This window comes from Rhamphochromis longiceps, linkage group LG6 (assembly GCF_057381845.1).
Source record: "Rhamphochromis longiceps isolate RC_006_pf linkage group LG6, R_longiceps_female_GT1.1, whole genome shotgun sequence".
NCBI lineage: Eukaryota > Metazoa > Chordata > Actinopteri > Cichliformes > Cichlidae > Rhamphochromis > Rhamphochromis longiceps.
Window position 1 is genome coordinate 26,937,717 of NC_140562.1, and position 11,853 is coordinate 26,949,569.

Sequence of the window (11,853 nt, forward strand, 5' to 3'; positions counted from 1 at the left end):
GTTTTCTTGAACCCGTCCCCCCCCCCCATTCTGGAACATTCTTCATTTCCCGCCCTTGGACAAAGCTGACAGTTAAGCTGACAATTTTTGGATTAAGTGCATCTTTGAGCTACGAACTTATCTGCAGTAAGGGTAAGAACTTTTTTGACTTAATTTGAATCCCTAAGTATAAATGAAATGTTTACAAAGTTATGATGCTGCAAAGTAATGAATGGCACAAGTGCTGGCAAACTTTTTCCTAGCACTCAAGCAATGCTAAGCTAGTTGAAATTTTTACGTAATGTTGGATTTAGCCAATTTTCACAGTTTGAAAGCATTTTCTGGTGTCCTGTATACTGCTTAACTAGCACCAAAATTAATTACTGCGTGTACTTAACATCAAGTTGTACTTAAATGTTATCTTGGTTTTTCTCTATGATTAGTATTAATAAAGGACTGTATTAGACCAATTTAACGAAGTTCTAATTTTTTAAGAGGAATATGGGAGGGTATTTTCACTATCAGAGCAACCAAAATTGCTTTGGTGTTGTCTTTATCAGCTTCATTCCTCACCGCTAAGTGATGAGGGTAGGCCATGGCCATGAGCAACTAGTCCCCAGCTTTTGCCCCTGTGTCAGGAGCATGCACAGCAGTCAGAGAGGCAGATCAGTGAGCACTCTATTTCTGTAGAAGACATCATCATTTTTCTTGCCATTGTTTTCATTTTTCCAGAAAAAGCAAATAAAATATAGGTGTTCTTGATTTGTTTGGGTTTTTTTCTTCATACACATTTCATACACATTCATGCAACTTTATGTGTGTAGTTGTTTTAGTGAGAACTTAATCAGAAATAGTGTACTGACTCTAGAATCTGCCTCTCACTGTTGTGCAAGCTCTGTACATGAGGGAAACTGATTATTTAAGCAGAACTGATCGGTCTTGTTAGGGCCACAGTGCCAACTCCTTTTACTATGATTGCTGTGGCCCTCCTTTTTTCCTTTTGTAATGTATATTTGGCTAGAATCTACACATTTATTTATTTATTTATAAAAAAGAAAAGCAATTGCTCTTTGGATGTGGTTCTAAAGATCTGTGATCTTTAAGTGTTTGTCTGGTGCCTGATTTGTGCATGTGCACTGTTATTTTAATTTGTTTCATTATGGCTTAAATTTGTTTGAATTTTGTGCATGCTCCTTTATCAACCTTCCTTCATGGACAGCTTGTGTGGTTATTGGCCAGGAGGGTTTGCAATGATCTCAAAACTTGAGATGTTTGTTGTTTTGATTATGACTTGGCTGACTATGGCTACTTATAAATTGCATAGTCACACTATTACATTAAATAGTTATTAATATCTGTATATTGGTTTGATTTTGCTGTTGGACAGTGGAGTGAATAGTAGCAAGGGTTATGTGTGGTTTATCTCTTTCTTTATTTTTACAGACTTTGACATAAGAAGCAGTGTATATTTCAAAATTCATTTATATTCAAAATTTGATTCATGCCAGAAATATACTAGTAGGAATCTTTTTTTGAGTTTGTAACAATTAGAATTGTTACTTTATAAAGCGATGTCAGGGTCTTTTATTGTAATACAACAGCTTTTAAGGCTGGTGTAAGCATCACAGCAGATGTCTTTATGCCAAAGTAACTGAGGATAAAACACAGAAAAACATGAAGGAGATTTTCCTGGAGTGGCTTTTTAAATCAGATAACCTTAGAAATATTCTGCAGTTGAACAAAAACTGAAGAAAACCATGAATCAATATATGAACATTACCTGATGCTGCTGAAGTAAAGCAGAGCAAAGTTACAGAGGTTTTATTAGAGGTTTTATTAGAGGTTTTATTAGAGGTTTTATTAGAGAACAAGCTGAGTTTTTTGCAATTTGGCATAATTTGGCACAAAAAAACAACTGACAACAGCGCTAAGCACAACCGTACACTGATGTATAATAAGCAAGGGAATAATGTGGAAAACAGATTTCAGATGGGGAAACTTTTCTCGAAGTACACTACGAGAGAGCTGTGCAGGAAGTGTGATTTTTCTTTTTTTTTTCTTTTTTTTTTTTTAAATTGTGGTGAAAACAAGACAGCAAGAGGGAATTAATGACAGTATTTATCAAATATGAAGCGTAGTTTGGATCTTCTTTTGCTGCTGGTTCAGTTAATTTTGGTTGGAGAGTGATGAAACCTGCATCATCAGAATTAGTGAGCTGTCGGCTTTCAGCCCTGACGGAGTGTCAGTGTACCTGCCCTCGGCGAAAAAGCTGACATCTCACACATTTTGATGCATCGGTTCCGCGCTTTGTGTTTACATCTTTGTTCCTATATTTCTAATACACAAGTGACAGCCAAATGCTAAAGTGAATGAAATTTAAGAAAATGGCTTTATTAACCACGATTAATAACATGTAAATGTGCTTTGGATAGTTGTCAGGCCCCAATAATATTTCTGAGTAAGGACCTGTTGATGTAGTTAGTGTAACCTATCCAAGCTGTTACCCAGGTGACTGAAAAATACTACATTTTATCATTTTTATACATTTTATCTTTCAGAAAGCAATGGAGCAATCTGAGAGGACAAAGAGAAGAAAAATAGCTGCGAAAGTTGTTGAACATTTACGTCTCGTTTCACAGCAGAATGAGTTAGATCATCATCAGGACTTAATTTTTTTCTCAGATTCTTTTGAGAATAAACCCCTTGTGGAAGAGTACCATGATTGCGATGAACATGCTGGAGTCAGTTCACAAAATGAACAATCTGCAGACATTTTTTATGATGCTTTGGACTTTGACGTGTTTCCTGAAGACTCTGAAAGTGGGGTGTCTGAGTTTAATGAATTTGATCTGGACGATGACTGTTTCGATTCTGATGCTTTTTCAGACACACCAGATGATACAAAAGGACTTGCAGAGTGGGCTGCAGAATACAATGTGTCACATAATGCTTTGTCTGCCCTTCTTAAAATTCTTAGACAGAAAGGTCTTAATGTACCACTAGATGCTCGAACATTGATGTCAACTGCCCGCAAATGTAATGTGATAAATGTGGCTGGGGGATCATACTACCATTTTGGTTTAAAGAATTCAATTGTTGCAGCATTGGAGCTTTTAGATTTTGATTTAAAGAAACTAACAAACAATCTAACACTTAGAATTAATGTTGATGGTCTACCTTTATTCCGCAGCAACAATGTTAGTCTGTGGCCTATTCTGGGTAGAATCAAGGAGATCCCAAATTGTGATGTTTTTGTGATCGGGTTATACTCAGGTACAACCAAACCTTCTAATGTACAGGAGTACTTGAATGACTTTGTACAAGATGTAAGGGCAATTATACAAGATGGAGTTCAGTATAATGGTGTCCATTTCAGTGTTGCTGCTCCAGATGCATTCATTTGTGATGCACCTGCTCGTGCTTTTCTTAAATGTGTGAAGGGACACACTGGCTATTATGCGTGTGAGCGGTGCACTCAAAAGGGCATGTATGTGAATAGGAGATTGTGTTTTCCTGAAATTTCTGCTGAGAAAAGGACTGATGAGACTTTTCGTGCTATGGCCTACAAAGAGCATCAGGTTGGGGTGTCACCTCTGAATGAGTTGGGTGTGGGACTAGTCTCAGGTTTTGTGCTGGACTATATGCACCTTGTGTGTCTGGGGGTAATGCGAAAACTTATTTATCTTTGGTTAAAAGGTCCCCGAAAATGCAGACAGTCTATGCAAATTCTAACCGTGATTTCAGCATTCATGGTTTCTGTCAGGCAACATTTGCCTAAAAGTTTTGCAAGGAAACCAAGATCTCTCCTTGAAATTAGCATGTGGAAAGCAACTGAATTGAGACAATTTTTGCTTTACACAGGCCCAGTTGTTTTATTTAATAATATACCAAGCCAAATGTATAGACACTTTATACTTTTATCTGTATCTATAAGAATTCTTCTTAGTCCTGATTTGTGTATTGAGAACTGTGATTATGCAGAGGATGTTTTAAAGCAGTTTGTGAAAGATTTTGGTTCGATTTATGGTCTTGAATTTGTTGGTTATAATGTACATAATTTAATACACCTAGCTGAAGATGCGAAAAAGTTTGGACCTTTGGACAGTATTTCCTGCTTCCCATTTGAAACCTTCCTGGGTAAACTGAAAAAGATTGTGCGGAGGCCTCATAAACCTGTGGAACAAATTGTCAAGCGCGTCTATGAGACGCAAAGTATTCAGAAGAAAAGAAAAGAGAGGATGTCTGTTCCCTCTCCTCTTAAACAGCCTCATAACTCTGGACCAATAACAAGTGATCTTGGAACTTTTAAGCAGTACAGAAAATACACTGATGGACAGACATATGTTTCTTGCTCCATGGGAGATAACTGTTTCAATGTAGGGGGAAAAATTCTTATTGTGGCAAACATTTTACAGGATTGCCAAGTTGTCAAAGCACTGTGTCAGGTCTTTGAAAACTGTAATGCCTTTTTCAGCTATCCATTGGACTCAACATGCCTTGGAATTTACTTTGTTTCAAATCTGTCTAAACAAATGAATCTTGTATTACTTGATGAACTAAAACAGAAAATGGTGCTTTTGCCACTGAAGTCTGGATATGTGGCATTGCCACTGCTGTACTAGTTGGCTTCTTTTTGCTTTCTCACCAGCATGCATCCATTTGCAGTTGTTGATTTTCTGGATGGTGGAGGTGTATCCATAATTCCTTGCAAGTGGTTTACAGGACCAGCGGAAGATTCTTGTTTCTGGCCACCAGGGAGAGTCAATATCAATAAGGCTGTAAAGGATGGAGTTACTCCAGATGCAAACTGGTCACAGTACAGAGTTCGCATCTTGGGGAAAGCTGGTAAGAAGCATTTTTGTTTATTGCTACCAAATATTCTGTCATTAAAGACAGAACAAAAAATTTCCCTGTAATTTCACTAACAACATTTTGTTGATGTATGTCAAAAATTTACAGAAAACTATGAAAATGCCAGGGTGAAACTGCGGAGGTCTGAAGCAACCTCTGATCTGCAGACTGAGTCAGATTCTGGAAGCAGATTGGGAAAAGGGAAGCGGAAAAGGAGGTAATTATGTTTCTTTAAAACGCCTTAAAAGCAACAATTTATTGTGGTGATTATAAGAAAAACAAAAACAAGCTGACAGTATCTTTAGCAGACCATTACTGCTCACCAGATTTAGATATGATCTTAAAATAGCACTTTGTAACTTTTTGACTTTTAAAAATCAGTTTTAGACTCCTTTTGATGCCGGACTATACATTAATGTTTTTAGTTTGTAGGACTAACCAGTAACTAAATTGTTTGTGGGGTTTTTTAATATTTTTTTAAATTCATTTTAAGGCCAGTGATCCAGTCAAGCTCGGATGAGGATTGGGACAACGCTGCGGAACAGCCAGAGACCTCATCAACATCAGCAATGGAGAATAGACATTCAAGTGAAACTCCCCACCAGAACGTCACTCATCCATTTGTTCAGCTACCACCACCCTCAACTCCTTCACCTGTGGTTTCACAACCAGTTCCAAGACAACTTGTACAAGCCACCAATACCAGCATGTTTGTACGTGTTCTAACCCTCCTGGAAGACATTAAGGAGACTCAGAGGATCCACAGTCGAATGCTACAGTCTCTCCTCAAACAACGTGATGGACCAGTTGCTGCAGTATTACCCGAGGGTGCTGTTTTTCCTCTCCGGACAGTCGCAGACGTGGAAGCACTGGAACAAAAACTGATAGACCCTGTCTTCCTGAAAGAAGTGGTAAATAATAATGATGTAATGACAATAATTGATTAATGCCTCAATCTGCATTTTATGCTAGCAGTTATGATTAAGGAAAGTTGGTGTTTGTTCAAACATGGTCAGTGCAATGAAGTGGCGGAAGGTGAGCTCCACAAAAGTTGCTGTTTTTGAAAATAAAATAAGTTGTACTTTACAAGTTGTGCCACGCCAAACCTTAAGAAATTACTTTTGGTGGATCAGTCATTTAGCTCTTTGCATTTACATCAGACAGTGTTTGACTTTGATACTTAACTCTTTCTCAATCAAATAGCATCAAAATTATTAAGCCTAATTACTGTGTAGCTGTGCAGGTTTTCTTTTAGGTGTGACTGATGGTACTACTGTCGGTAAAATTATTGTCCTTGTGTGTCCTAAGGTTGCTGTTGTGGCAGAGATCGGAGGGAGCACTGTTGATGAAGCCACCAGAAGAATGATGGCCTTCATTATGGACAATGCTCTTTCCAGGCAATATAACTTCGTTGGGCGCCATGGAAAGCGGGAATTTCGAGGGCTTAAGATTTTTGAAGTGCTATATGGTAAGCTCATTAGTTGTAAGATATTTTGTTGATGTTTGAATAACAGATGCTCATTTCAGCTGTAGTCAGTCTTCCAATCAATTTATCAGAATCAGAATCAGAATACTTTATTGATCCCTGGGGGAAATTATTTTTTGTTACAGTGCTCCATTTTAAACCAACATTAAGACAAGACAGACAATACGCTAACTAAGAATAGTACAATATATACATATATATACATACATACATACATACATACATACATACATACATACATACATACATACATAAGTCACTTATAAATAAATATTTGGAAAAGAAACATGTGTAGCTGTAGCAGCAAACAGTGTGTTAAGTGGATGCGTTGTACAGGGAGATGGCCACAGGCAGGAATGATTTCCTGTGTTGTTCAGTGGTGCTTTTCGGTAATCTCAGTCTCTCACTGAACGAGCTCACTGATTTAAGGTTTTAATACTTTGGTTCTACATTTATGTGAGATCTTATGCCGTGTCACAGTATAAATATAAGTATGTAACAAAAAAAGAGAATTACAGCTGTGTCTTTAGATTCAGTAATATAGTCTCACTTTCTTGTGGTCAATATCTGTGCTTTACAGGCAGCTTGAAAAAAAATGCTCTTACAAGCCAGATTACCAGAAAAGAGGCAGAAAAGGCAGCATCCAAGTGGTTTATTGGTGCAAGAGATAGAGGAGGAAATCGCATGGCAAGGGCACAGTGTCGCGTGCAGGAGAGGTATACCTTAGTGACTCAGTTTAGATAGACTGTGGAGATTAAATTAATTACAAATACTGTATTATTGAGGGAAATTATGTTTGGGTTTTTTATGGGGGGGGCATCAGCTCATGTTGTTCTGGAGGGTGATGGCTGCTGCCAGGAATGACCACATATTTCTCTCTGGTTTGCAGCATACTTGAAGACAGCTCTCACGAAACCGTTTTTTGGTTCCTCACTGTGTTACGGTATGTGAACAATTTCCAGTTATGTTTAGCAGTTTGTGCAATATTCTTCTTTGCACAATCAGCTCCAGGAACTCCAGCCAGTCAAACAACTTGATCAGCACAACTTTCAAAACAACTCCAGTAGTATTGCAAATCTGATGTTATTTGTGAAAAAATGCACTTTTTTTTTTTCAGGACCAATGGATCACTGAATGAGTGAGAAGCTGTGTTTCAGTGCATTTCTTTTTCGTTTAAACTGTATAACATTGATTTGTTATTGTTTTGTGTATACTGGGGACCTTTTTTGTCAACATGTTCTCTAAACAAAAAAAATATTTGTATAGTATATAAAAAATTACTGTTATACTGCATACTGTTTTAAAATGTCATATTAATCAGTATTAATAAAAAAGATAAACTGACTTTGTTGTACAGGTGATTTAAATTTTAGCTTACTGTAGTATCCAAAATCCCATCTGGGCAAGCACACTTGGGGCCACCATGGAAACTGAGGACAAAAGTAGCTGGGTCCCAGGTGGGTAACCCAGGTGGGCCCCAAATATCAGACCCGCTTCTACCCATCTTGGTCCCACACTTGTTTATTGGCTGGGCCTGATTTGGGGCCCATCCAGAGCCCGTCATTAACCCATCTGGGCAAACACACTTGGGGCCACCATGAAAACTGAGGACAAAAGTAGCTGGGTCCCAGGTGGGTAACCCAAGTGGGCCCCAACTATCAGACCCACTTCTACCCATCTGGGTCCCACACTTGTTTATTGGCTGGGCCTGATTTGGGGCCCATCCAGGGCCCGTCATTAGCCCATCTGGGCAAACACACTTGGGGCCACCATGAAAACTGAGGACAAAAGTAGCTGGGTCCCAGGTGGGTAACCCAAGTGGGCCCCAACTATCAGACCCACTTCTACCCATCTGGGTCCCACACTTGTTTATTGGCTGGGCCTGATTTGGGGCCCATCCAGGGTCCGTCATTAACCTATGTGGGCAAACACATTTGGGGCCACCATGGAAACTGAGGACAAAATTAGCTGGACCCCAGTTGGGTTTCCCAAGTGGGCCCCAAATATTAGCCCTGATGCTCCCTATTTGGGCCCCACGTATGTGTGTTGACTGGGAAGTTAAGCGCGCGCACGAGGATACATAAAGCCCTGATTAGTGGAGCACAGATTAAGCGAGTCACCATGGAGACGGAGGGAAAGAAGGCGCGGTCAATGTATTTTACAGCGCTTGAGGCCGAAATTCTGATGGCAGCATATGCCGATAACATGCAAATTCCGCAGAAAAAAAGTAACACAGCCTCAGCTGCAAAAGAAAGGGAGGATGCATGGCAAAACATAGCCGACAGAGTCAATGCGTGAGTGTTAATTTAAACATTGATCTAGGGATTTCCACCCATTTAACACGTTATTTTATTATATTTTATTTTATTTTGTATTTTATACATTTTATTTTGTGACGTGATGTGAGCGCAGGTGCAACCCAACAGGCCCCAAACGTTCCTGGCAGCAAGTAAAAATGAAATATAAAAATATAGTCCAAACAGGTAAGGTGTAATTGTATTATGAGCCATAGTGCTTGGTCTGTTTGTCCGATGTAAATCAATTGCAGTTAGAGGCTACATTAATTTTCTTTCTGTAAGCACTTATTGAAATTATCTGAGCACATTACAAGTACATATTTGCTTACTCTGTATGCTCAAATGTGACCCGTTATAGCCAACAGAAAAAAAAGCGGAGGCCCGAAAAACAGGTGGGGGTCCTCCACCACCACCACTCACAGAGGCTGAGCAGTTGGCTTCCACATTTGTGATAATGTTGGCAGCATCACATATGATCTTCACAGTGCAGAGAACACAAATTAGCATCCATTACTATAATGAAATAATTTGTTAGTTTGAAATGCTACAGGGAACTATGTACCTGTGCATTAATGCTGTGGAAAGACTTCCTGTTCACATAGTCTCCTTCATTTACTGAAGGAGCAATGATTGGAATGTGAGTGCCATCTCTACAGCCAATCACGCCTGGGAACCGTGAGAATAAATGTAAAATTTAAGTAGTAGTTCAAGTATCACCACATCATGAATTAAGTTTCGTTCATCCTGATACCTGCAATTTTGTGGAATCCCTCTTTGATAAATCTTGTGGGTCTATGACCGGGGAACACCACAAACGAGTACAGGAGACGTTTCAGTGCAACTGTAACATTCCTGACTGCCCGACAGACGGTAGCCTTGGAAACGTGCTCAGCGTCACCAATATTATACAGAAAGCTCCCGTTTGCAAAAAACCGAAGTACAATACAAATAATATGTACAGAACTGAGAGAATGTCCGTGATGTGTCACATGAGCAATATTAGGCCTGAGGATTTTATTCAAATAAATTATAGATTGTGCTGAAAAACGGTAACGTTCACACAGGAGATCATCAGGAAATGATAAAATGTCCGAACGCGCTCTAATCACTCTCTCCCGGCGGAGAGCTCTGCGGAGAATTTGGGCTTCAACATCTACTGGCTCTTCAAGGAAGGAGCACGCCATGTCTGACACTTCCTACAGTCAGGTTTCTGACAAAGAGGCGGAGAAAGTCAGGGTTAGTTGAAGTAAACCTGCTAGGGGGCAGGTTAGCTTCACGGAGTGTGTCGTCATAGTAACTCACTCAGAATTAATCTAAACTCGCTTTGTGAAACCGAAAACCCAGAGTTTTCATTAACTCAGGGTATACTTACTCAGAGTTTGCACTAAACCGGCTTCCTGAAATAGGGCCCAGCTTAGTACATCCCACACCATGGTGTGTATCATCCACAAAAACCTGGAAAGATTCGTATCGTCTTTGATGCCTCTGCCAAGTTCCAAGGCACTTCACTAAATGACCATCTCCTGACTGGTCCAGAGCTAACAAACACCTTGCTCGGAGTCTTGTGTCGCTTCCAAAGAGGCCCAGGGAACTTTCATGTGTGATATCGTTCTACCAATTCCATGTGCATGCTTGTGACCACGATTACCTATGGTTCTTGTGGTGGTAGACCAGTGACCTTGAAACTCCATTCACTGTCTACGGGATGAAGGTACACTTATTTGGAGCAGCATCTTCTCCAGGTTTTGCCAACTATGGCCTCAAGCATCTTGCAGTTGAAGGAGAAGGAAGTTTTGATGAAGAAACCATCATGTTCATCAAGACCAACTTCTTCATTGAACTCTGACTAGCAAGTGTTGACACTGAAGATCAGGCAATACAGCTTGTTAATGAAGCACGCAAACTCTGCAGCACGGGGAATGTTTGTGTAAACAAGATCCAGCGCATTTTCCCCCTTCATCGCAAATATCATTTTGATGTAGATCCACGTGTCCCATGGAAGCTGGTTCCATAAAAAATGGGCTGGAAAACCGAAGGCTCTGCCAACCATTCTACTTTTAAATACTCTGGGAACAACAAGTAAGCCTGCAGTTCAGAGGCGAGCTGCTCTAATGGGGTGATATGGTACTATAAGGTCAGTAAGATAAGATGGAGCCTGATTATTCCAGAAATTGTATGTGAGGATTTTGAATTCAATTCTGGATTTAACAGGGAGCCAATGAAATGAAGTCAATATAGGAGTTTTTTTTGGATCAACTGAAGACTTTAAATATGAGGTGAATTTACCTAAATTGACTATGTGCACGTTAGCATATGCTACTTCCGGTGCGGAAACTCCTGTGGGGAGCTTTGTTTCCGGTGTCCTATTTGCACCCTGTTTACGGTCCAAAACAAGTTAAGCAAATGAATGAATTAAGCGGCGATTTACATTTCTATAGATGTCTTGGGCATTTACACAATATATCTGTAAATGATGTTCATCGACTTGTCGATATTTTTTCCCCGCGCCTCAGGGCAAAAGAGAAAATGGATTCAAATGTTATATTTCTCAGCTGTCCCTCGTTTATCGCGGGTGTTATGTTTTAAAAATAACCAGCGATAGGTGAAATCAAGTAGCCAATTTTATTTTTTGACGGTGCAAAACGTTTCGTGGGCATCGTGGACATACAGTACTGCACTTCAGAGTCACACTGCTAGCGATCGATGCAGCGATTCTGTACTGTACAGGAGAGACGGCACGGATGAGATCGTCTGCAGCGATCAGGACGCAGGACACAATGTGACGTAAGAAAAAATAAGCATGCAAACTTGCACTAAAAAATCTGCGAAACAGCGAGGTGAAAGGTGAACCGCGTTATTAGCGAGGGACCACTGTAATTTTTAAGGTAAGTCACAACATACCCTTCGTACATACTAATGTATAGAAACCGTTACCAGCAATCACTCATTTTTGTGTGGCTTTTTTCACGGTTTGTTAACATGCTGTGTAGGTGTGTACTTGACTAGCTGATCTCGACATAATGGGGGAAACATCTGGTTTGACTATTCTTGTCCTGTAGTTTGAATGCTGAACATTTTCCTGTTTAAATCATAAGACCAGTCACTATACAGAGATGTGCTTCTGAATGTGGACGATGTGTCTTCTGCATGCAGTAATGCAGTACTGCTTGTGTTGAGTGATGTAAACAACTGATCGATCTAAACTCTTTAAACGTCAAAATTGATCATTAGATTTTTTAT

General features: G+C 39.7%; 2 protein-coding genes across 3 annotated transcripts; both read left to right on the plus strand.

Annotated features, from left to right (window-relative positions):
- On the plus strand, positions 1-8,290 carry LOC146668132 (uncharacterized). Of its 2 annotated transcripts, XM_085408599.1 has the most exons (7): positions 1-132; positions 4,628-4,824; positions 4,939-5,047; positions 5,324-5,741; positions 6,139-6,298; positions 7,206-7,259; positions 7,434-8,290. In XM_085408599.1, the coding sequence occupies exons 2-7, from the start codon at positions 4,629-4,631 to the stop codon at positions 7,448-7,450; spliced, it is 954 nt and encodes a 317-aa protein (XP_085264725.1). In that variant the 5' UTR covers positions 1-132; position 4,628; the 3' UTR covers positions 7,451-8,290. The 2 variants fall into 2 exon arrangements, with proteins under 2 accessions (XP_085264725.1, XP_085264724.1); XM_085408598.1 differs by lacking the exons at positions 7,206-7,259; positions 7,434-8,290 and adding an exon at positions 6,897-7,160.
- On the plus strand, positions 34-4,620 carry LOC146668133 (uncharacterized). The gene is made up of 2 exons (XM_085408597.1): positions 34-132; positions 2,538-4,620. The coding sequence occupies exon 2, from the start codon at positions 2,544-2,546 to the stop codon at positions 4,599-4,601; it is 2,058 nt and encodes a 685-aa protein (XP_085264723.1). The 5' UTR covers positions 34-132; positions 2,538-2,543; the 3' UTR covers positions 4,602-4,620.
- Positions 8,291-11,853: the final 3,563 nt, after the last annotated feature.